The sequence below is a fragment of the Drosophila simulans genome, chromosome 2L (assembly GCF_016746395.2).
Source record: "Drosophila simulans strain w501 chromosome 2L, Prin_Dsim_3.1, whole genome shotgun sequence".
NCBI classification, from domain to species: domain Eukaryota; kingdom Metazoa; phylum Arthropoda; class Insecta; order Diptera; family Drosophilidae; genus Drosophila; species Drosophila simulans.
This window is the reverse complement of record NC_052520.2, coordinates 1,778,710-1,804,282: the sequence shown is the minus strand read 5'-3', so window position 1 is coordinate 1,804,282 and position 25,573 is coordinate 1,778,710. Positions and strand designations below refer to the sequence as shown.

Sequence of the window (25,573 nt, the reverse complement as noted above, 5' to 3'; positions counted from 1 at the left end):
AAATTAAAAGAAAATAAAATGGAGGAGGGTGGTAGGTGGGAGGCGATGAAATCGATGCGAAGGTCATTCCGGGTCAGCGATAAAAATTCCAGCGAACTTTTCCGCAAGGCGGAGGGGAATCGGAATTAATTGCGAGAAATTTAATTTTACGACGGGAATTTCATCGTTCTCCTCGCAGGACTCTTTAAAGGGAATCAAATTTGCGAAATGGGAAATGCGAATGAAACCGAAAATGAATTGTTCATGATTCTTATCGAGCCTCGAAATAAACTGCAATAAAGAAGTAGAGTTTCCATTTACCCTTAGTTCCCTCCATAAAACCTAACAATGAAAATGTTAGCATGTTTAACTAAGTCGTAAATTATTTGGGAGTGCGTTTTTGGTGAAAGCAAACTCCGCCTACTTGCATTGTTTCAGAAATGGTTTGTCGAGGGGGGTGCGGGGTCAAAGGGCGTTTCATGTGTGCTCGGAAAATATTTGAACAATTAACCTGTGCTTTTTGCTGTCCTCTTGTGGAATTTGTGCGGTTTTTCGCCATGGACACGTTTTTCAGTTAAAAGTGCCACCTTTAAAATGAACAACAAAGAGAAATTAATTATGATACGTGCCTTACAAAGCAGCCAGGCAATAATCTATTACGTTTTTAGTGCTATTAATAGAAAAAACTCTGTTTTTTGTCTACAAAAATTAAAATATTTTTAATAGATAGAGGTATTATTTTTTTAGTTTAAGTATAACATGACTTATCTGAGCACTGCAACATCTTCTTAAACTCTCGAGGATGATTTTCCAGCTGGCGTTTTCATCTTCATTTTCCATGCCCCGTTTGTTTGGTATTTTCCTCGCAGCTTTATTCCATTCAGAAGTCGTAATGTTCCCATCTACTCTCCTTTAGCCATGTGTGAGTGTGTGTGTCATGTGTCGGAGGATGTGTCTCAGTGTGAGTATGTGCTGACATCAAGTTCATAAAAATATCTGCCATAATTGCAGCTAAGTCAGCAAATGTTGACTGCTGTCCCCCTCTATTCCCCCTCTCTAACCATCTGTACTCTACCCTCTCTTTCTCTTCCTAGTTGTGGTCCTTTTCTTGCTTTCAGGCTCTTGTCTAGCCGCATTTTCCTTTCTGTTGCGTTTCCCTTTGGCTAAATACGAAATGAAAGGATTCTGGAAGGCACAGGATGTGAAGTTAGGGGGATATGCCACATAAGAAAGGAGCAGGGAGAGATCCTGAAAGGGAGCACTTAGTTTTATGCTCGAACATTCAGAGCTCCAATGTGGCGAGAATGAAATGAGGCTGTGGAAAAGTAACGCAGTGGAGAATCCTTTCACATGGGAAAGGACTTTTTGAACTGGAAGCTGCGCAATGAATCGATCTGCTTGGCATCTTCTTAGTCACTTTCTAGTCCTTACATTTTGTATAATCCATGATTTGTGTTTCCGATTCGCCCTACTTTCAATTAGGTGCTGTTCAGTTGCTCTGGAAATGCAAATCCGAATGGGAGGCGATAAAAGTCACTCACCAGCTGTAAACAACACAAATGCGAGCAGCAAGTGTCCTCTGTCCTCCGTGGCTTTCCCCATTTGTAATCCCCATTTATCGACCAAATTTTCCCCTTTTTTCCTTCAACACAACTGAAAAAGAGTTGACAAGGAAAAACATGAACTTTTCCCTCTTCATTTTCGAAATTTTCTATTTTTCTGTGGGTGGTTATCAAGCGTCATCAAAATGGGCGGAGCGAGAATTGTGGGAGTGGCTGATTGCAGTTTCTTCTCAGGAAGAGAAAACTCAGAGGGAAAAGGATTTAAATATCTCCCCGCCGCATTTCCCATCCTTTACTTTGTTGCATTTCCTTTTCGACAAGCGAAACTTTCTTTGTTTTTGCAACAAATTGCGCCAGTTTTCCATGTTCTTTTCATTTGCTTTGCTTGCTTTTCTGTCCTTTTCCCCATTTTCCTAGCCTCATTTGGCACAGCTCGAAGTGCATTTTTGGACAGAGTTTTCCAGTACTTTAAATTCCTTTTAAGAAATATCATATTTTTAATTTACAGCTTATTTTTTAAACCGTTGGAGCGCAACATTTGAGTGTTCTGATTGGCTTTGTTTGAATTTTCCAGGGATTTGCATTTTATTTTCTTTGACATTTTAATGCGTCATTAGCTGTTATTTGGTTTGTCAAAAAGTGCACAGCTCTCCACCATTTTTCACTTTGTATAATTTCATTTCAACCCTGTCATAATATTCACTGCAACTGATTTTTACTGATGAGTTATTTCCCGGAAAAGGAAAATGCATTCGTATTTTCAATTAAAGTGCGCAATTATTCAGTGAGCAACTGAAAATGGATGGTGTCCTTTGCACTTCCCATTTTCCCATTTCCGCTACCATTTGCAACAACTCCCACTTCCTGGTTTTCGTTGTCCGTTATCTGAGCATCCGCTTTGGCTTAGTTCCTTTCCTTTTCCCTTTCCACACATCCTTAACGAGAGTGTTTATCATTACCTCACATGACTTGCCATCCCGAATTCGCAGCCAAACTCCATACTGAGTTCCCCTCATTTGCGTAGTCATACAAAACTAATGAGGAACCCCTTCACACATTTGCAACTGAAAACGGAGGCCGAAATGGAATTTCATCTTCTCCGTTGAGTATTAAAACAACCAGGGAACTGGCTGTATTTTATTTGGGTAATCATTAGGTTTAGCGCCTTGTTTTGAAAAGTCGAAAACACCTTTCATTTGTTCAGATTACTAGAAATGAAAAGAAACTAAATTTCATTTAAAAATAAAAGGGTAATAACTAAGACTGTCTCTTACCATCAGTAAGTTTTAAGCTACTTTTTTAAGTGCTTTCAGTTATCGTTCATCCACAAGTTATGAGAAAGGGTTCCTTACTTCAAGGACGAATTCACCGCAACTGTTGATTCTGTCTACATTATCCTTTAAACCTGAGTGAATCGAAACTTTTATTTCTTCATTGCGTCAGTTCAGATCGATTCGGAAATATCCTTTCTGATTTCCCCCACGGATGACATCTCACTTTACATATCCTTACTCTTCCCCACTTAAATTTCCTTCATTTCTGGTGACGTGTTTTCCGTTTATTTTGTTTTCCCTTTTAATTGAATGAAGCGAAGATTTTAACGAATTTATCGATGGCAGGCTGGCATCTCCCGGACTCCACCGCCCCTTTCAGTGAAGTGGGCATGGTCGGTTGCCTTGTAACATATTTTATGCATGCCTCAATGGGCGTTCACTGAACAATGTGGGAATGAATCGGGTGAAGTGGCAAATGTCTCTATCGTAGATCCCTGGATTCTATAGCCCGGAGTCTCTGCCGTGGATCCCTGGATTCTATAGCCCGGAGTTGCGGGAAGTGGTTAAGTGGAGGAATGGAGCAGGTACGGGTGTCTTCTATGTGCATGTGTTATCCCACTTCCCAGTTCCCATTGTTCGAGTTGTTTCCCTGCTCACAGGATATTAACCACCTGGAACATAAACAGCTAGTGCATCTACTTCGCCTTGAGGGACTCCCTGCATCTTCATCTATCCATAAATCATGCAACACCTTCGACCCATTTCGAGTGTTCAACTGTCGCACAATCGAGGCAAGAGGATGGGAACAGAGAACGTGACTCGGGCGGGTGCAACTTGACTTTCCCTCTTTCCTCTTTAGGTTAACCTCTCTATTTCCCGGCAACTGAGATATTCGTGTTCTCCGCAGCATTAGCATCTCAAACAAGGCGAAACATTCAAATTGATGTGACCCCAAGATGAGGAGGGAGGCAGGTGCTCATCTCCATTTAAGCGAGGAGAAGAACCGCAACTAGTGATGCATTGGGGTCAGGAAAGCTCGCGAAGAGATGGAAAATCTTTATTTGCCTGGCTTAAGGTGGGTAGAATAACACAAGAATTTTCCACTTTATCCGAGTGTTTTCATTTGCATTTGTAGGCCAGAGGAAATGCCGAAATGGAAAACAAAGCCAGGAAATTTATTGGAGAAGGGAATAGGAGGTCGAGGGATTTCCCCATGGCGAAGTACTCTCATTTGAAAGAGAAGGGGAAAGCAAATGCTGATGCTTCTCATCGCGGTCTCCATTCGAGTGTCTTCATTTGTAAGTTCAAGGTCAGAGAGCAACCTTGACCGTTCTAAAAGAGCAAGAAAGCATTTCTCTTAGCTGTGTCCAAATTCATCTCGGAAAATTCTCATTAGGAATTCTGAAAGCGGGACTAAAAGCATTTCCCCAGTCGGTTGAAAAAGACAAGTTAGACGGACCGGTGTGGTCAACACTGCGTATGAGTAATGGAACGTTAAGCTGGACAGTAGAAAGGGAAACCATCAAACTGCTAAAAATTAAACATTCTAAAATGAAAGTGAATACGGGAAAAAGTTATTCACTTAGTTCGAATTGTAAGCGATTTTTCAATCGCATGTGGAAATCTTCTAATTCACCTGCCAAGCGTGAAAAGCTTAGGCAATTCGGTTTAGCTCGCTCGCATTTTATCCCCATTTCGTGCCTTTCATCAGATCTCAAAAAATGCCCGAAAGCACTTGGAAAATGCTTTGTGTGCTCATCGGAACTTTAGCGAGTAACATGGAAAAATGCTCTTCAATCAGATGAACTGAGTTGCACGGCCACGCCCCTTTGTCCCCATGCCTTTTTGCCTAAGCCCCCACCTTTTACCTACTTTGAGTCCGAAATGCGGGCAATAATGAAAGTGCTGACATTGTCAGCCGAACCGAGGCCCCAAATTGCAGCTGCACCGTGTTTTCCCACCCGTTTTCCCCTATTGAACCCTATCTCTCCGCCCATTGCAACCGCAACTCGTTGCTGAAGGACGAAGCCAGGAGCAGGAGCAGTGGAACGTACCCTAATATCCAAGCTGATGTCCTGCGTGAGCGGAATTTTAAAAGGTTGCCAGGAACAGAAGCAGGCGGCATCATCTATCACAAAAGGGGGTTCCGATAATCAGGCGATAGGAAGAGGGATACGAAGGTCGAAGCGGGGCATCCACTGCACTTTGACCTGCATCCGCTCATTTATTTTTGGCTTTGTCCGCAGAATTTCGTCCATTTTCCCTCACTGCAAGCCAAAACAAATAAATTTGTCGGTCCCGGATTCAAGTGGGCGTGGCATGTCAGGAGGACTCGGTGGAAGTGCGCAGCCATCACAAATTGCCAGTGAAAACTTTGTGTCAAGGCCTTTAAACCAATTAAGTGTTTGTCGCCTGGGCCAAGTTCGTAATTGGTTTAAACTGTGTGAACTGAGAAGAGGGTGGCATATGGGTACCCCGTTTCAAGTTGATGCCTGTGGTTTTGTGAGTGGAATCCCCAAAAAGCACCACCAACAAACAGGAACAGATGGTGAAATAAGCAACCAGAAAGCAATTGACCCAGAAATCCATCTGCCACCCATTCCTTGACTCTTTGTACCGCCTTCAACCTCAAATCGAAGCCAAAACAGAGCAAGAAATCAATATAAGGGAGAGCCAAAGGACGAAGGATGCTCGCTCGACAAATGTTGCCAGACATTGTCAACATGATGCCAGGAACATCCGCTCTTCAGTCGGATTTATCTTTCAGATAAATCTCTGGAGCAGCTTTCGCTCTCTTCTGCCATTCTATCCTCTCTACTGCCATAATTTCGAGACCAACATCCGTTCGAGGACATCAGTTTGGGGGAGGTCAGTAGTTCTTAGGCCTTAGTCTGCAGACAGTCCTTAGTCCGTGGTCGAAAGTCTTATTATTCATGTCAACGACTCGCTGGGGAGATTATCCTTGCAGTACCCAACTTTAAATTTATTCGGCTTAGACTTCGATTTACTGCAAACAAAAGTCCCAATTTAAATATCAATTAGAAGTGTTTATCTGGGAGTAATATGGGGATAAGGATGGGCGAATATAATCCTGCTATCAATCAATGTTCAATTTGGAGGATGCTTGAATAACATCCTGATTCAATGATGCATATCCTTCCCCCGACGAATGAGATTCCCTTTAAAGTCTGGTGAAGATGGAAGATTGAAGAGTTTTGCCTGAGCCTGGGGCGAACTTTTAATTGATTTGTGTGGCAGGAAAACTTTTCTGTTCCTCTGTTTCCAACTCTGTTTCTCGAATAACATTGCTCAACGCTTTTCGTATAAAGAAGAACATGAATCAACAGATAAGCAGAAGAGAACACTACGCATTTGTCGAATGTATTTCTCTATGAAATTCGGTGGCAAACAAAGGAAAAGCCACGAGGAAAACTGCACAACAAACAAACCTTTGTGGTTCCACGAATCCATGAATCCGGAGGGTAAAACGAATATTCGATTGAAGCATCTGAGCAACCAACGGGGATCAAGGAATTCAGGATTAGTTTGTCTAACAACATTTCGATTTATTGGCAAACTTTGCGGAGCCAAAAAATCTCATGTATTCTGATTTTTAGTTGCCTCTACATTTGTTTGCTTAGCCTCAAACTTTGCTAACTTTTTAATTGTTTCTCGAGGCCGCAGTCAAGTAAATTAATTTCGTAATTGTATTTCATATTTCTGCTCATCCTTTACAGAAAGTTTCCTCCTTTGGCTTGCCGCAAAAAATTGGCAACTTTTAGTTAAACTGTTGTTCAAAGTTTTTCATCCTTCACTCAGTTATATGTAAATAAATATTTTTCCTAGCCGCATAATATTTACAGCCTCACAAAAATGGTTATTTTTGGAATTAAGTTCTATGTTTACTTTAAGTACTCCATTCTTTCTTTACACGAAAAAACAATTTGAAAATGTTTACTTTTAGCATTTTCAACGAAAATCTATTTTTAGCCATCGGAATAAATTTCTCTGAATTTTCAAAGCGTTTCTTTTATTCTCCTCTAAGCTGCTCAGATCCGAGTTCAGTTTTCTTTTGATTCTGGGTCACTTGTGATGATTTGTATCGCTTTTCCTCATTTCCAGACAAGACAAAAAGAAGACTTTGTGACAAGGAGACATGGCATGGGAGAAAATAAGGAAAACTTCGCGATAAACGAAACAATGACGTCATTAAATTTTCCCCCCTCCATTTCATTTCGTTTTCACTTCGCTAAGATTTGAGGTTGTGTCACACTTTTTCCTGGCAACTGATTTGTGGAAATTTCAACATAAGAACCTACCATTTCTGTTTAATTATGAAATGCAAGCAGAGTGAATGAGTGAAACTTAAGGGGTATAGCCCAAGTTTTCCATTGTTTGCATTGGCGAGACTTTGCCTCCCCCTTTTCCAACTTACAGTTGGCCACAATTCTGGCGAGGATAACTTTCGTGGGTCCTGCAGTGATTTTCCCTTTGCTTTGACACATTGAAGCATCAGAGGGGCGGGAAAAGTGTCGAAAGGGGGCGCGGCAGCTGTCAATCCCTTGACTTTGAGATTCCCGTTTTCCGAGAGAAAGGAGAAAGTGGGAAGCGGACCCACTTAAAACCCCAGTCAGTGTAGCACCCATCGTAATTGCTTTTGTAAGCCGAAGTGGACAGAAAGAGAGGGGTGTACTGGGGGAGAGAGACAGTGGTAGTGTGTTCAGGCAAAAAAAGATGGGGAAATCCCGTTGTTTCCCATGACTTACTTTCAGCCACCAAACCAAATAATTTCAAAGCACCAAAAAAGCCACAGAAAAGGAAGCAACAATTTCCGTTAAGAGGAAAGTAACACACATTAAAACACACACACACATATAAACAACAATAAATGCGATGGAGAAGAGGGGGAAAGAAAGAGAGGGGGATCTCACAGAAAAAGTTGTATTAAATTATGAGGCGTGGTGAAATAAATTTGAAAGAATGAATATTTAAATAATGCGAGCCACATTTACCACAAACCGGAAGTGTGTGTTTTACAGTGAGAAAAATTAAGGCATGAAAGTAATTGAAAATGGTTTGAAATGGAATCTTGCATTCTAAATCTGCAATAAAGCGTTTTTAGTAAGCATAAAGAAATTATACATATATGTAATATCAACTCATTCTTTTTTGTCAGTGCATAATGTTGTAATGTGGCAGGTATTCAAAATATGCTGCTCACTTCACCAAAAATTGTTTCCATTTACACGATACTTGAGCATCCAGAGAATACGTCTCTTTCACTCCCGTGCTGTCTATCTCCCTCCGTTTCCCTGAGGGTAATTTCTCATCTCTCTGAATGTGAATGCCAGCGGAGAATCTTGAATGTCTCTGTGAGCCAACTTTGCTCATCAGTCCGCGTAATTTCGCGGTGCAAGTTTCAAATTGTCAGTGGTCCAGGAATTATGTGGCTCACTTCCACTTCCTCTGGATCTCCTCCAATAACTTGGGGGATCTCCAAATATGGCAGAGGAACTGCCTCCGGTTGTGGCAATATGCTCAGGTGGATAGGGAGCAGGAACTCAGGGCAGAAGTTTTCAAAGTCGGTCTTCTTTTGAGGCACAAAGAAGTTTTTTCATTGGCTTCTCTAGCTTTCCATCGACTGTAGTTGGGATAAAAGTTTTTAAATAAACTCAAATGGCAGGCAGGTGTAGACCACATCTTATGGGTCTAAAAGTCCAAGGAAAACCTTTAAGCATTGGTCCGAAACTCATTCCCAAATTGGCATCTCTCTCATGTTGTTTTGCTCATAGTTCACATGACTTCGTATTGGTATTTGCATTTGAATGTTTCCATATCCCATATTAATTTCATGTTTACTCGTCTTATAAACACCCCCTCCCATCATCTGATGACCCAATTCTGCTGGGCCGAGATTTTCCTTCACCTCCTTCTCTGTTTACCCCAGTAAATATTGTAAATTATTTTGGCCAAAAGCCAGCCAACTGGATTTGGAATTCAGAAACGAATTAAATTGGCAAGCTCGATGGTTCCTCTTCCTTTTCGCCTTTTCTGAAGGACATTTTCAGCATTTTTCCCTCTTTTAATTTTGTTGAAATGTCGCGTGCATCTCAATTCACCCTCTGTTCTCCTTTCCCTCAGGAAAGAATTGCCATAATAAAGTCGCCTCAGTCTGGAGAAAGGCCTTTCTCTTCGGGTGGAAGGCGGTGGAAGGCCTGAGGGGGCGTGGTCCTGGCATTTCTCATCTCCAATGCAAAATTTGTAGTTCGCCGTGGTCTCGGCGTGGTCTTCTATCGCTTTTTCCAATTTTTTTTGGCTCAAAATGGTTTACGGCTACGTGAGGAGAGAATTTGGAAAAGCTAGCATGTGTGTCCCTGTCTCTTTTCCTCCGCCATCCCCATCTCTTTCCCACCCTTGGCATCTTGACAGTGGGATTGGAAAATACGCATGCAAAATGCGAAAGCGACACAAAATATTCACTTGGCGAATCGACTTGAGAACATTTTCCATTCTTTTTCTCTTTTCCTGCTCACGATTTTTCCGCTTGTGTTTGTTGACATTTTCCCGACTCCTTTGTTTTCCCAGCGAAGGTTAGGGAAATCGGGGGATGGAAAATCTATGGCATTGGGTCACGTGCGATTTCATCGATGAGGATGATGATGATTGAGGGGATGATGGAGATGATGGGTATACTTGGAATCCGTAAGAATTCGTTGATTGAGATGCCAACTACCAAAGACAATTATTCAAGACTTAAAGATGAATTCAGCACAATTCAGACTTATACATTAAACAACCATTTACCAGTTAAACGACACATTTGCTTATATTTATTAAATAAACTGAAAGCCCAAAATATCCTCTTCCTATTCACTTGTTTTCACTGCACAACGAGACAGAAATTAAAACTGTCATTTCTATTTTCCAAGTTGCCAGTTTCAATTGTCACTGCCTATTGTCACGCCCCCATCCGCATCACCGCCCACATTGTTTGTCCGTATAATTTGTTGATTAAATAGCTCAGTCGCGGATTTCGGGGTAATATATCATCAGGGTAAATCGGTGGATTCGGGGGATTTGGTGGACCAGTGGTTGCTGCACCAGTTCTAAATTATTTACCGATGGCCACAAATGAAATGCCCCTATTCCAGTAACCCCCTTCATTCCCCTCTTCAATCATATCATTTCTGATGGTGTTCGGTATTTTCCAATAATTGTTTTCCCAACTGGTTTTATAACGTTTCCATCCCTTCGCTTCCTCTCATTTGATCAACAATTCAGTATTGCAGTTGTTGTTTTCAAAATGGAAACTAATCTATTTTTGCTTGTTTACAAATTACAGAAAGCTCATAAATAACTTTATTAGTTGAAAGTTCAGAAAATAATGTTTTTTTCTAATTTATTAAATGTATACCATGTGAGTAATGACCTCATTTTCCTTGCAGTTTTGCCAGTTCTGACCATGAATAATTCCATTCACTTTTAGGGGAATTCCAGACATTTGGCCACCTATTTTCCAGACTCACCTTTCTTGGCATTTAACTCTCGACTGCTTCCATTCCATTTAACTTTGTGTCCGTGCAATTACAAATTCATAGACCCAAAAGTTGATTGCTCCACACCCAGAGTTTTCCCACCTGTACACCTGTCCTGCCTTTTTGGCTGCCCATGAATAATTCGAGGTTGTCCGCTGACAAATTGTGTGGCTCGTTAAATTCCGACCACAAAATTCGCAGCGAATTATGCAAATTTCAATGAAACAATGATTCCTAAGATTCGCGAGTATCTCATGGTATCCATGAAACATTACTTCGTGCCATATTTGTTGAAAGATGAGGCAGGCGGGGAAGGACCTTAATTCCGTTTGAATTGTATCCCTGGCTTCCTGTTATCCTCAACTTGGCCCACATAAATAATTTTTAATGATGTGAAAATGTGTTCGCAGGCACTTTCCTATAATTAATGTTAACTTCCTCCCGAGGAACCGCAGGCAGGAACAAGAAGATGAAAAGCTCGAAGGCAGACCGCAAAGAAAATTAAAGTTGAAAAGCCGGTGAAAGGTGAGGAGCGACATGTGTTTGAACCTTTTCCGGAAATGAAAACCCCTCCAGAGGAAGGCCACCTCCTCCATCTAACCATTTTCAAATCTTATATTGCCACCTGTTTTTATTTTCCGATTCCTTGACACCAATTCAATCGGAGTTTTCACTGCAATACTTCCTGCCTTCACCTACCATCCAACTTCTTAAATTTCTTTGACATTTTCCCATTTTCTCCTTTCTCTCTCTTTTGCTTTTATTTAGAAACAATTTCCGCTGCACTTTCTCCAAAGAAAGCTGCTAAGTAGGAAGTGTGCGTGAGGGGTAATAAAACCAAGGGAGTGGAAAACTCCGAAGAATAATGTGCATTCATTTGTAGCCAAAAGTCAGGAGAAAATGGTAAGAAGTTTCTTTGTCCGCGAACAGAATTTAATGCAATTGAAATGGCAATTTTCCCGGGAAAACTGCTCCGCGGACCTTGAACTTCAGTTGAACCTTGCACTGTCCTGCCATAAATTAGCAACTCTCTGAAGCGCAATTATTTCCCAGCACGAACTCAAAGAGGATCCAAGCTGGAGCCCCTCCAGATCCAAATCCACATCCTTATCCTCTTCCCATTAAGCATCCCCCAAAGAGAAAGAGACCGCAATGCAGTCCTTGTCCGAGTTTCGTTTTTATGGCAGCTGGGAGGCGGAAAAGCGGGTGGAAAACAAGGCAGGCTGGGTGATATGGGGATTGGGTGGGAAAAGCGGAGGTGACGGCGCCTACACATAGGTAAATTTGTCCAGCAGCGAACTAAATTCCAAACGGAAGTGACACTCTAATTGAGAGCAACGAGCCAGCTGGGAGGTGTTTTTGGGTGGTGAAAGGGGTTCGTTCCAGAGGGAGAAAGTGGGGAGAGTGCTGGAGGCAGTGGAGGAGTGGAGGAGGATATGTCCACTTGATGCGGGCACTGGGAGTAGCACTAAAAAAAAGTAAACTCGTTAATTGCTAAGTGCAAAACCATAAAACGGCTGTGGGGAGTAAAAATGGATAGGGGCTCTAAAAAGTGAAAAAAATACGATGAGAAGGAAAACTGTTTAGTTTCTGGATAAGACCAACAAAACAAAGGCAATAATATAAAAACTATATAGAAACAGAGACTCATCACATTATAGCAGACATAGTCTCACTACTTGATTTCCCTCCGATTTGCATATCTCACAAAATCAGGAAGTTCATAGGAAATGTCATCCATCTTTTTCGATGTCGAAGGATGTTCAATGTCAAGCTCACCTTCGCAGGATTCTAGTTCGACAAATCTGTCCCAGCATTTTTCCTGGCCTGTCATCGGTTGTACCCGAATTTTCCACAGAACCTAGAACAAGATGGAAATGCGTTGCATATTTATGAATAATTCAGCAGGAGAGCTCTTCCCACCGGCTTTTGCTATTTGTTTTCCACAAATTGTCAGAATGTTGGCGGGATGACATTGGCACCACGTGTAAACCACCCTTTCCCTGCCTTCCACATGCCACAAAGTTTTCCCAAAATTGGCCATTGGAATTTATTCATGTGGATATGGCTGGAGAAAAAGGAAAGTAGGAACAGGGAATAAAGTATCATCATGCAAATCACTCACTTTCATCTCCCACTTTCCGATTTTCCACCTTTAAGCTTTCCCAGTGGTCAGCTCGCAGCTGGAAAAACTTCGCCCGGCGACAGCTGAACAAATGACTTCCATTTCATAATTATCGTGGGAGGTTCCAAGGTCCTCGGGGAAATTGAAAATGAGAACGAGAAGGTCCTTTCGCACAGCTCAGCTGTGACATTTTTATTAAATTTCCGCCACTTTTCCCCTCTCAGCGGGATGTGAGTTTGTGGAAGCTTTAATTAAAGAAATAATCAAGGGGAGTTGGTTCCCAGTAATATATCAAAATCTCCTTCTGCTCCGATTGAACTTTGGGTTGCGAAGAATGTTGGTTAGAGGGACGAGGAATTGATTAATGAATGGGGAAAGTAGCCCAAAGGTTTCTAAAATATTATTAGAAAGAAGAAAGAAAGAAATCAGGAAAAGTACTACATTTTGTTAAAGAATATATTCTAAAGAATAGAAATTGTAAGTATGTTTAATACATGACCTCTTTTATTTTCTTCCCACACATTTCACTATGGAATTTTTCCGTCTTTATGATTTGTCTTTGGAGCTTTATGACTCATATAGTGATTTCACTGCGGTTCCAAGTTTATATTAATTTTATGGCAGAGTCTGCTTCCAAGGCTGCCAGAATCAGGATTTCCGTAAGATATGAAAAGAAGGAAGGAAAGGTCGCCTTTGGCCAAATCATTCTCATCCTTAAACTTTGGCTGAATTTTTAAAGAGTTCATCAGCTGAGTGCAATCAGCTCGTTGGAGTTTCTTATTTCCGAGGGAAATAAACCAAACAGAACCACAAGCACAAAGCCAGAAAAAACAGCGAGGAAAGCAAGAGAAGAGGAAATTAATTAACAATTGGGGCTATGAAAATGCAATGAAAATGGATGAAAGGCATATTGCAAATGCGTTTTTAGTGGCAACAAAGAAACAAAAAAACACAAATGACTCATAATAAACAGCCAACAGCAATTAAAGAACACTTTATTGGCGACTGAAATACTTTCCAACCAACCCAAGTGCAAGGAAGTGAGGACAGAAACGTCGGAAAAGGATAACACAAGCTCCCACTGCTTAATTTATGATTTTTTAATAGCAACCACTAACTTGTGGGCGGGTCAAACGGGGCGTGGCGGATTTCGTTGTCCGTTCTTGACGCAATTACGGAATCAGGGAAATTTAATTGCTGCAGTGGAGCGACGAGGAAGGTCCTTGGAGGAGAATGGCAGGAGGAGATTCGGTGGTGGTCTCCATCGTCTGCGGCTGTTTACCAGTTGATTATCGTCCTTGTCGGCTGTCTCCGCTGTTTGCCTGCTCCTGTTTGTGACGTGGATAGTTCGTGGTTGTCTTGGTGGATCCTGCGGATTGAAACCCGGCCATTGTTTGTCAGTTTCCCCTGCACTCAAGCTGCCGCAGAGCTTTAGTTTATTCTTTAGTCGAGCAGTCCTGTTAAAAACTTAAATGCTTATTAATACTTAATATTCAATATTAGCGAATACATTTAATGAAATTCGGATAACACTTTTTCACTTAAATCGTAGTAACAGCTACATAGATCTCTCACCTTTTACCTCTCATCCGAATCCAATTTGAATGCAAAGCAAACCCGCATGACATTTCATATATGGTATCCTCGTTGGAGGCCTTCGTCCTTTTGTCCATACCAATGTTTGCCAATTTGGTCAGAATGCTGCAGCTGACCAGATGAAATCCCCGAGCACATCTACGCTTTTCCATTTAACCCCCTGCTAATTCCCATAGCCGTGATTTGCAAACACTTTAAATATGCCAGAGAGCGTGGAAACAGGAAACCGGCTGGGATACCAGCTCCCCAAAAATTCCATAACCCATTTCCCCTTCAATCCTCTTGTGGATGGGGCCGAATTAGTGAAGGGCAGTCAGGGATTAAGGACTCGCCACCAGAGAGAATTAAAGGGTGGGAAAGGAGCTCTCACACTCATAACAGTTTTAATATTTGCATTTTTGCAGTGAGTGCTGGAATGCCCAAAACCATACATAAGTCCATATCGAAGTGAATGTCGATAAATTATTCATATGTGGAAGTGCAGCAGGAAGCCCGTTGCACTGCCCTTTCATTAACAATACCAGCAGCATCTATCCACGCCCCCATTTCGGCGCAATATCCTTCCGTTTTCGAGGTTTGCCAATTGGACCGGAAGTGAAATTACGGGGGGAGAGGAGAAGGATATTCGAGAGACGAAAATTGCGGTTGAGCAGCGATTAAAGCGCCTCGAATGCATTGAGTGTTAATTCCACTCTCATAATGGGAGATAATTATTTTGAGGAGGGGGTCAATTAAGAGGATATGTCTGCAGTTTGATTTACCGCCCCTCCTCAACCATCACTCAATATTTGCCTTGGCCTACAATGAAAATGCTCTGCAACTTTATGGCTCCTCGAAAGGTTTCCATACCATTTCCCTTCACCACTTGCGCTCGAGGATCTCAATCCGCCAAGCAGGTCAAGTGAAATGCTCTACAAACTTTTCTTTCTCCCAGAACCTTCCGTTTTCCCACTTTTCTTTTCCACACACAACACATCAAACTGGGAACACACAATGGAGCTCTGAGAGGGAGAAAGTGGACCTGGCGACCTGATTTCTGGGCTTCTCCTACTTGGACACGTTCTGATGCAGATGTATGTCTACGATGTCTGAGGATTTATGCCACGCCTACTGCGCCTTCGTTTTCAGGCTAACCACCACTCTCAATTTTATGCAGAATTTGCCAGCATTGTTTCAATGAAATTTTTTGATAAATGCTGCCAATTAAGTGAAAGCTTGACAGGAAACGGATTTCCCAGGAAACAGGGAAAATGGGAAAGGGAATGGGAGCAGTGGGCTCACATATCGATTCCATTCGGATTCGGACTGCGGATGGTGTTGGTCTGCCATGGGGATTTGGCCTTAAATGCTCCTCATTTATTTTAACACCCAGCAAGAGTCGAAGCCCCAAAGCTCAAACGTAATTCGAGTTCACTGCGAGAAATGCCACTATGTGAATTCAATTTAATAGGAGTTGATATCACATGCTTTTTCTCCTGCATACTAAGCACATTTTCTCTTGGTGTACTGAAGGTGTTCTGTTGGATATTTTTCTACTTTGAGCCACCGCCTGGGGCGTAAATATCTGATTAGGCTCCAGCCCACAAAAACAGCTCCCCATATTCCTCTGCAATTTTTTCTTTTCTAGGGAACAAAGGCCACAAAGAAAATGGTGAAAATAATCTTGGGCAACATCTGGAGGAAAAGCGAGGGAAAACAGGACTCGAATGCTCCCTTTACGATTGAGGACAAGGTTAAGCATTCGGCAGTAAAATGGCAACTTATTGTTTGGAATTGCCCGGAAAACAAAGGGAAGGTGGAAAATGCTTGGGGTTTCCTTTGGGAAAATCATTTGGGAGTGGGAAAACTGCTGTTTTCAGGAAATATTGAAAATGTTCGACCAATCACATGGGTCATTCTGTATGTAACCTGGACAATTAGTTGCTCTATTGATATCTGTGGCTTGATGGAAGGTCTGGAATGTCTGCCTCACTTCGTCCCTTGGCTTGTCCCCTATAAAAGTATCCACTGACCTGGTCCTGTTTCCAACATCCTTATGAACTGCTGTGGTTGCTGTGGTCATCCTGACACTCCACTTCAGTTGTGCTCACTCTAGTTGTAGTTGTCGCGTCAGTTATCCTTCGTCCTGGTTTGCAGGTTCTTTGTGTGGTTTTCTAAGAACTGATGGAAATAATTTGCTCATTTTATGAAAGCATTTTGCCCATGTGGTTGACACATCAAAAGGAGCTATTTAATGTAGTTAAACGAAGCACAAAACCGAGAAGTTTAATTATAGTCGTCTCTTACATTTCCGGTACGTCATGAATATATAAGATTTCAATTAGACACATCAACTCGTCATGGCCACCACCAATTTCTAAATGCACGTTTAACTAAACTCAATCTTGTTTGTGAAATAAAGAGTCAAGCTATTTTCCTTTGAATGACATTTATTACTTTTTAATGAGCGCTTTTCCTCCAAAATGCCCCACGTGGCTGCCATTAAGTTGGGCCCAGCCCCCAAAAACCTGGCCCACGAGTCTGTAAAACTTGCAGCACTTGCACAAACTTTTCCACAACTTCGAAATGAACTCGACAAAATGGCCAAATCATGGTGGTTTTGAGGACATCACTGGCAGGATTACCGCAGCAGTCATAAAGGCAAATGATGGCTAAATAAAAATGGTAAACTACAGTTGCCAACTCATGCAAACGTCTTGTCCTGTCTGCGCTCAAATTACTTTTCCACTTGGGCCTGAGGTCAGTGGTCGCTGCCTGGGGTGTGAGTTGGAGCAGCAGATGGAGCTGGAGATGGAGCACCAGGATGAGCAAGTGCCTCATGACCGCAGAGTGGGCTCAACGTTGAGCTGTGGCCTCCGGCAACTTGGGCCCAGACCAAAGACAAACTTAAACTTCAGGAAAACTTCGGTTTCTGCTAACATGTTGCGGCTGGCAAAATGTCGCCGGCAGGAAAACTTGGCGAAAATGTCGAGTTGAACTGGCCTTAAATGCCTCACTTGCATTTGCTAGTATTCAACACATTTTTGCAAAGCCATTCAAAATTCGTGTCCAACACCAGGACATAGAAAAACAGGAAAAGGCTTACAGTTTCAACAAATGAAAATCTCACAAATTGAACACCAGTGTTAAAACAATACCAATCTAGCATCGAAAGGGAAATCCCACACAGATCGATTTTTCCGAATTTTCAATAGCTTATATCCGTATGAATTACAGTCTCGCAACAAAGAATCTTTTAAAATATATACATTCAAAATTGTGTTTAGCTTACTCAGATTTAACTGGACGAGTTATAATAATCCTTTGTGCATGCTGAATGCAAACAGGACTAAATTCTTGTTTGTTTTTAAAGCTTTTACTTGCAGACTGGCATTTTTTCGCTGAGGACAAAGTGACGCATAAGCTAAGTCGCTAAATAAATCAGTTTATGCAACTTCAAATGGATTTCGAAATGCAAATCCTTTTGCGAAGTGGCAAGGATTTTCAGGCAGCTTCCTTGTGCGTGTTTATCCTCCAGTTTTTCACCACTTTCCGGACAATTCGAAGCGCAAAAGAGACCGCGGGGAAAGATTAAGACAATGCTCGATTCACTTCGACGCCTTGAGCCGGAAAAATCTTTTCCCATTTTCCCCATCCGAGGCTTTGACATCTTCACTTGCATGCGAAATGAAAATCCAGCTTTTTGCTAATTGGCGGATAGACAAACTTGAGTTTCCCCAATGAGATTAGCCCGGTTCGGAGTTTTAAGTTGCTTTTAAGTTTCTGCAACTTTTCGAAGGAACTCTGAGCGCTTTCAAGCAGTTTTCATTTTTTATAAAGCATAAAATGTTCATAAATAAGTTTGAGTGGATGGCAGACGTTTAAGAAAAAGCGCTGAACAATATTAAAGCTGTGAAAACTACTCCAACATAAATGGGGCATTTCAAACGAAGTTAGCATTGTCTAAAAAATTGCCCGAAATGCAGCCAAAATAAGTGGTTTACGTATTCTTTATTCAACTTATAGCAATGAAAGTTGCGATAACAAATCAAATCGTATTATGAAAATGCATTTCAACCAAAAGGACCTCAAGCCGTTCGTCGGCTTTTCCCCCCCGACAGGATGTCACAATCTGTTTTTATACCCGTCTCTGAAAACCACCGAGGATACGTCGATATTTCCCCAACCTCCACATGCACAGCGAATGGCATCGCGTGACTGGCTCATCCCTCTGTCTAAGTAGGAGCAACTAATCCAATAAGTTCCAGTGGCACTATCCTAATGAGCCATTCTATTTGCTTAGCTCCCGGTTGACTCCAAGCCGCCTGGTAGTTACATCGGCGGAGGATCCAAGGCATCCACATCCTGTTGCTGGAGGATGAACTTTTCTACGCCGCCTTCCGACGGAGGCAAAAGTTACATTTAATGAACCATCAGGACACACCACTCCGGGCATCCTGCGGAGGGGTTAGGAGATGGGGGGGAGGCGTAGATGGGGGGTAGACAATTCCCAGAAGTTAACTTGCAATTTTGCATGTCGCGCAATTAGGCAAAAGTTAAATTGCTTGTCATAAATGTAAAATTTGCAACACAAAAATTGACTTAAGTGAGTGCAGGAGCTCAGGAGCTGCAGCCTCGGCTCGAAATAAATTTAAGCGGCTTTTGAATTTAAATTGCACTCATAAGCGTCGTAACTCCTTGGGCTGTAAAAGCGCTGAGCCACGCCCCCGGCGCCACCCACCGCCCCCGCCCATAAAGATTATGAAAAGTCGTAAAAGGCCAAAAATTTGAATGCGATAGTCATAGTCTGAGCTGGTACGAAAATGGCTCAAATAAAATAAAACAGCAGACTCATGCAGAAAAGTCAGCGCCGCCAACATTTTGTGACATTTTCCGCTGTCAGCACGCGGAAAACTCTGGAGTGATATGGTGCAGGGGGGAGGGGGGTTCAATGGGTGCCACACTCGAAACAATCGGGTGTAGTAAAGCAGCTTTAACTTGAATCCAAAGGTTTATGATCGAGTTCAATATAATAATATAATATAATATATGCTAAATTGACTTAATGGATCATAGTATGTTGATATGCAGGACTTAAGTATAATTGATTGAATTGGATTTTCATCCTTTCCTTGGTTTCGTTTTAAGTGTCCTTGTGGTAGTTACTAAGCTGCGAAGGAAGGCTCAAAAATGCGCCGCCAGCTCAACATTTTGTCATATTTCGCTGCTTAGCTGCCCGAAGAAGCTGGCTTCATTATGGAACAGCTTGAATATCCCAACAGCCTGCATAAAGTATGAAATTAAAATGCTGGCCAAAATGGTAAAAAACGAGTGGCAGGCAGCAAAAGTTGCAAAATCGTCGACAAAAGCGGAAAATGCAAACCAGCGGAGAGCAACCATTTTTGTTGACTTGTTGGTGGCTTTGGTTTGTTGCGTGTTTTAGTGTGTTTGTGGGTTCAGAGCTGAAGGTGGGGGGTAATGGGTCCCGGGGGGTGGGGAGGTTGGAGATTGAGGGGTAATAGTTGACTCGGGTCACACCTGTGTCAGTGTGTTGGTGTTGTGCCAAAGTTGAAACTTAATGTGTACAGCTTGTCCGGGCATTTTGTAGCCCCAAAGTCATGGTTAGTTGAACTTTTCATTGTTCCCATGAACAGTGGCAGCAACTTTTGCAAAATGTGCAAAAAGGAATATTTAATAAGCTACAAATAATGGTATTTGAAGAACAGATCTTGCCCCGAAAGGAAGCAAGAACTGTATACAATACCTATCTGTTCCTTTCAATTTCTTGCTTACTAGTTTGGCTCAAGGATATAGTGAAATTTCTTAAGTTAACTTAAACTTAAAGCAACAAACCATGCAAGCTTAAGCCCCAGAAGGGAATCCTTTACTCCCATGTCCTCTTTTTTGCCACCGCAATTCAAGCTGACTTCTCCGACTTGCAGGACATGCTGGTCTTGTTTCATTGAGACAAATAAACTTACGCAGGAAAACCAGGCAGGGCGGCAATAAAATGCCAAGAGGTGCAAAATAAAATAAGGAGAAACATCAACCAACTTGGTCAGCCTGTAAAAACGGCTCGCATATCAGCTGGTTTACAGCATTTGTTTATTTATGATGTTGCCTGAGTGGTGTGGGGTGGGGGGTGGGGGGGAGAACGTACCACTCCGTGCAGCACTCAAATTAAAGGACCCGAAAAAAATGTGATTTCGAAACAACATTCCCCGGCTGACAGGAAAGGCTTTCACCTGCAATTCACCCGACTGCACTTGCCATAAAGCGAAAATTTCATTAGGCCTACCCGAAAATGGCAAAATGGTAAAATTGCAAAAAATGGCAGTCCCTCACGACGATTAGGGTTGCCGCCCTTCGCATTTTTTACAGTACTTGCTGGCCGAGTATTTGGCCGTAAATTCCAAACCATTTCCATTTTGCACAAAACGTGACTGAGATTTCCCAACCGCGCCCCTACTGCCAAATCCCCGCCCACTAGCTTCCGTTTTTCGGCATCCTCCGGCAGGGGAAACTGTAAATAAATTTTATTTTTAGGTCCGCCAGCAAAGTGCATAGAAAGGTTCGCAGTCCGTAGTCCGTAGTCCGTAGTCCGCAGTCCGGATTCCCGCATAGAAGCCTTAAAAACGGAACTTTATCTGCATTTAGTACGTAAATAATCGAGGGCCTCGGTCCGAGGATTTCGGCAGGTGAAAAGGCTTTTAGCTGCACTAGGGATGAGTGGGCAGTGCTAATTTGTTTTGGATTGATCGCCATGCATTTTGCATGAATGAGTTGGGAGCCCTGGTTAATCGAAATCTCTCAGCAGGCCCTGGATTTTATCATCGATAGTTAAACCTGCTGGAAAATTGGTGAAAAGAATCAGTCCGTAGCAAAATGGAAAAATTCTTAGGTATCCTTTACAATGACTATCCCATGGAGAGCGAGGACGATTTCAATAGGCGCAGGAGGGATCTGGAGAATATGTTTTCCAACCGCAGCCCAAGGAAAAATCAGGTGAGTGGAGTTTTCGGGTATTCAATTTTCCCAATAAATTACCAAGCCATAATTAAGTGCATAGTGCATGTTTCAATCACTTTTTGCTAACCAAAAGCACTTATGCTGATTTATTGTAATTAGTGTGTGCATGTTTATAAATATTCCATTATGCGCTTTTATTCAAAACGTGTTTTTTCTGACAAATAACTGCGCAGCTATGAATATTTATATCCTGCTAATTAAATAATATGTGTACTCTATATGTATCATCTTACAGGAACGAAAATTAGAATCCAAGCGTCCCATACTAAACGCATCGAACTACAATCAGATATTCGGAGCATCTTCGGGAACAGATGGCATGGACTTCGAGGACTTTCCCGACCTCAACCAACCGCTGCCAAACATTTCCATTGGCGAGCAACTGCGTCTGACTTCCGTGAACCGCGGGATAATCGCGGCCATTCAGCGAAATCACCAAAAGCGACTCGAAGACCTTTGGCACTCGGAACTAATTGAAAAACTAGCGCAAGAGTAAAAGCAATTCCAGTTAGAGAAAGGAGTCACTTTCACTGGGTTTTTCTTAAGAGAGTTCTCACAAAAAAAAGAATAAAATATTAATCAAAATATATTGGTAAAGCCCTGATTCCTCTGTAAGTTGTTACCAAAACTAGCGTTGTTAACAAGTGAGTGCGAGGCGTAATTGCAATTTGCGCAGTGTCATTCGGATAATTAAGTGAGTTTTAACTTGTGCACACACACAATTTGCTCATGTGACACACTTGATGGCAATGGCAATGGGGCACTTTAAATGCAAAACTCACAGTTTGCCAGTCGAGCCTGTTGAAATCATTTAACGAGCTTGCCAAATTGCCTTATGGAAAATGTTGGAGAAGCGGGCGAAGTGCGTTTCCGCAGTCGAAAGTCAGGACGTCCAGTTTGTGTCAGGATGCATTGATTTATGTCCTGCGGACGTCGAGAGCGGAGCAAAATGACATGAATCTTCATTTGTGAATTGCATTTTATATGACTGCTCTGTTTGAGATTCAGTCAAGTATATGTGCGCACATAAGCACGCTTACACTCGCGGTGCAAATAATAGTAACTGCGGGTGGGAAATGTTAGAAAAAATATTCTGACTAAATATAGTGGCATGTATTTGTGACAGCACTTCTAATGTACCATTTCTTACATTTTTAGGGAGCTATGAGTATAAATCTTAACTGCGAGTGTGCTTCGACTAGCATACATATGTTGCAATTAGTTCATCGCCTCCTGACTCTTCACTCAGCTCCACAAAAGGCGTCCCGATCCCACCTTCAGGCTCAATTAGGGCAAGTGACCAGCTTTGTGCTCGGCTCTATTTATACAAATGTATATGCAAATGCGTGTTTTTGTGGGCCAGTTGGGTGGCATATGCATGTGCAGGACGAGATCCTTGCTAATGGAATTCCCTCAGACAATCCGGCATTCATTGGACTGCAAAATTTCTTGTTTTGATATGTTTGTGGGCCTGGGCAAATGGAATTTTCCAGTTGCCAGCAGAAAGCACTTCATTTTGGACTACACTCCCTTCTTGTCCACACTCTTAAGTATTTGAGGAAGTTATCTTCTGGAAAGTTGATTACTTCAAACTACAATCAAGCTTCTGGATTGGGCATCGTTTAGTTTACCACACAAAATTATAATAAAAACTAATGCCAGATTTTGGGAAGGTTAAGCTGGGAGGCCTTGCAGAAATTTGCTTGCAGTTAACTACGAAGGTAACGTCTTCATAACTTCCTGTTATTTGCTTAATGAAATTCCCCCGTCAGCAGAGCAGCCTGTGCCCCCCATCCGCCGTCCTCATCCGAGGCTGAGCTTCAGCTTATTGAAATGCTGAGCTTCGGGGACCTCGACCAACCAACCAACCACCCACTCCTTGAAGCCTTCTAACCCCAATCCTCAACCCGCCCCAGGCCCACTTAAGTCAGCCCCTTTTCAGCTACAACAATGCAAATATTATTCCTTGACACCAGCTGGAGAAGAGGCGACTTCGCCAGCTGCTGTCGCAGGAGATCCTTCGTTATGTGCTATGTGCATATATATCTATATATAGCTGGGTTGGCTTAGAGACCCTCGGCATTTCCATTCCATGGCTAATAACTTGTTGCTCAACCAGAAATCCCCGATGCCTGCCATAAAGCACTTAATCAAGTTAATAAAAATTGATGGCTGGCACGCAAACAATTTGTTTTTTGATTGCCAGCGGAGGGACGAGGAGGGAAATCCTTAGCTAGTTGGATCTTATGAAATGTGTCAATTTAAAATACGCGACGAGTATATTTAATTGATGGAAGTTTTTGGGTAACACCAAGTGTCGGTATGAGTCATGAGCTGAGTCACTTAGTTTATTGAACTTAACTTTAATGGAGATAAGCAAGGATAATTTTAATTACACTAATTGCTTGTGAAAGATGGATTAACTTCAGCGCCTTCCCTTGTTGACATTAGTTTTACCCAGCGCTTTAGAGGGAAATGTTCCAACCTCGTCGTGGTTTCAGTTGCCATTTGGCATGGTTCATGCTGCAGACGACCCTCTACGCATCCTGGCTACTGGGACTGTTCCCCTTCACTTTCGATTCCCGGAGAAAGCAGTTGAAACGCTCCCGATGGCTTCTACTCTACGGTTTCATTCTGAATTCTCTGGCCATGTGCCTAGCCTTGAGTAGCCACCTGGCGTCTAAGCAGCGAAGGAAATATAATGCATTTGAGCGCAATCCGCTGTTGGAGAAAATATATCTGCAGTTCGAGGTTACTGCATTCTTGACTATAAGCGTACTACTGCTCATGAATGTTTGGAAAAGCAACACGGTTCGGGAAATTGCCAATGAGCTACTCACCCTAGAGGGCCAGGTAAAAGACCTTCTCACTCCGAAGAATTGTCCCAACTTTAACTGTTTCGTGATTAAAAAACATGTGGCTGTAATAGGTCAGCTCATGATTTCAATTTACTTCTGTCTACGCCAAGAAAATTCGTACCCGAAGATCCTTAAGATCCTTTGCTGCCTGCCATCGGTGGGCTCGCAACTGATTATAATGCACTTTCATACCGAAATTATTTTGGTCTACCGCTACGTGTGGCTGGTCAATGAAACCCTTGAAGGGTCTAACCATCTGAGCTCCTCAAGAATTCGCGCACTCGCATCCTTGTACGATCGCCTGCTGAAGCTGAGTGAATTGGTGGTTGCGAGCAACGATTTGCAGCTGATCCTTATGCTAACTATCTATTTAATCGGAAACACTGTGCAAATCTTTTTCCTCATCGTGCTCGGAGTGAGCATGAACATGCGGTATATTTACTTAGTGGCTTCCCCTCAATTGATCCTTAATATATGGGATTTCTGGCTGAATATCGTGGTGTGCGATCTCGCCGGAAAGTGTGGAGATCAGACCTCAAAGGTCCTGAAACTGTTCACTGATCTGGAGCACGACGATGAGGAAGTGGAGAGAAGTGTGAGTATATGGAAACAAAGTGGCAACGAACTTAATATATCCTTATTCCGACAGTTGAACGAATTTGCATGGCTGTGCACCCACCGCAAGTTTCGGTTTCAGCTGTGTGGTCTCTTTTCCATTAACTACAACATGGGCTTTCAAATGATCATCACCAGTTTTCTTTACCTGGTTTACCTGGTTCAGTTCGACTTCATGAACTTGTAAAGTTGTCTTTGCAGCGACAAATAAAATGTTTAGGATAAGCTAAAAGTCCATCTTTAACTATTGCCAAACAATTCCCCCTTAAATTCGAGAGTAGTGTGTGACATTATTATTTTCCTGCCAGGAGCGTGACATCCGCGACATATACTTTCCCCGATTCGTGAGTGATACGTGATTGGAAATAATTTAAGATGCTGCGATAAAGCAATTTGCGCAAATTTAAGATGAAAGAGGCGACGGACGGGGCACAGCCACAGCCAAACTCACATAAAATGGAAGCATTTTCACAACTGTCATTGAAATGTCAACATAAATCTACTGACATCCAGTGCCAGGTCCTCTTCGTCCTGTTCGTCCTGCGCTCCTTTCGCCATTTCTCCGCTTCCCCATTTCTCCGCCGCCGCTTTCCCAGCGACTTTTGCGCGCTGCGTGACGTAAATGCTGATGAATATTTCTCATCTGTTGGCTGCGGTTCTCCAGCTGAAGTGGGGCGCGTTGGAGGAGGAGGAGCTGCCTGGTGATGCGGAGCCTTCCCTGCAGTTGAAATGGTGTCCTGCCTTCCAGCTCATCGCAACACAGAAAAAATAAACTAATAAAGGAATATATCTTTTGCAAATAATTAGTTTTCAGCCTATATATGTATGTTGTATCTGTAGCATACCATGATTTCTATCTAGTTCGGTTTATTTACTTTTATATTTTCAGGATTTTCTCGAAGTGTAGTATCATAGCTGAGCAAGAGGACGCTCTGTGACTCCCAACAGCGAAATGGGCTTGTCAGTTTTGATGAACTATCTTTGGCTGCCCTGCGCTCGTCCTGTTTCGCTGCTAATGCTA

At 42.4% G+C, this 25,573-nt stretch overlaps 2 protein-coding genes across 2 annotated transcripts; both read left to right on the top strand.

Moving 5' to 3' along the window:
* The first annotated feature begins 20,851 nt into the window (after nucleotides 1–20,851).
* On the top strand, nucleotides 20,852–21,668 carry LOC6730606. Its single transcript, XM_002077749.4, has 2 exons — nucleotides 20,852–21,055; nucleotides 21,315–21,668. Exons 1-2 carry the CDS (start codon nucleotides 20,936–20,938, stop codon nucleotides 21,573–21,575), a joined length of 381 nt encoding a protein of 126 aa, XP_002077785.1. The 5' UTR covers nucleotides 20,852–20,935; the 3' UTR covers nucleotides 21,576–21,668.
* A 1,792-nt stretch (nucleotides 21,669–23,460) lies between these two features.
* Nucleotides 23,461–25,337, top strand: LOC27206529 (putative gustatory receptor 22f). The gene has a single exon (XM_039295411.2). It carries the CDS (start codon nucleotides 23,555–23,557, stop codon nucleotides 24,737–24,739), a length of 1,185 nt encoding a protein of 394 aa, XP_039151345.1. The 5' UTR covers nucleotides 23,461–23,554; the 3' UTR covers nucleotides 24,740–25,337.
* Nucleotides 25,338–25,573: the final 236 nt, after the last annotated feature.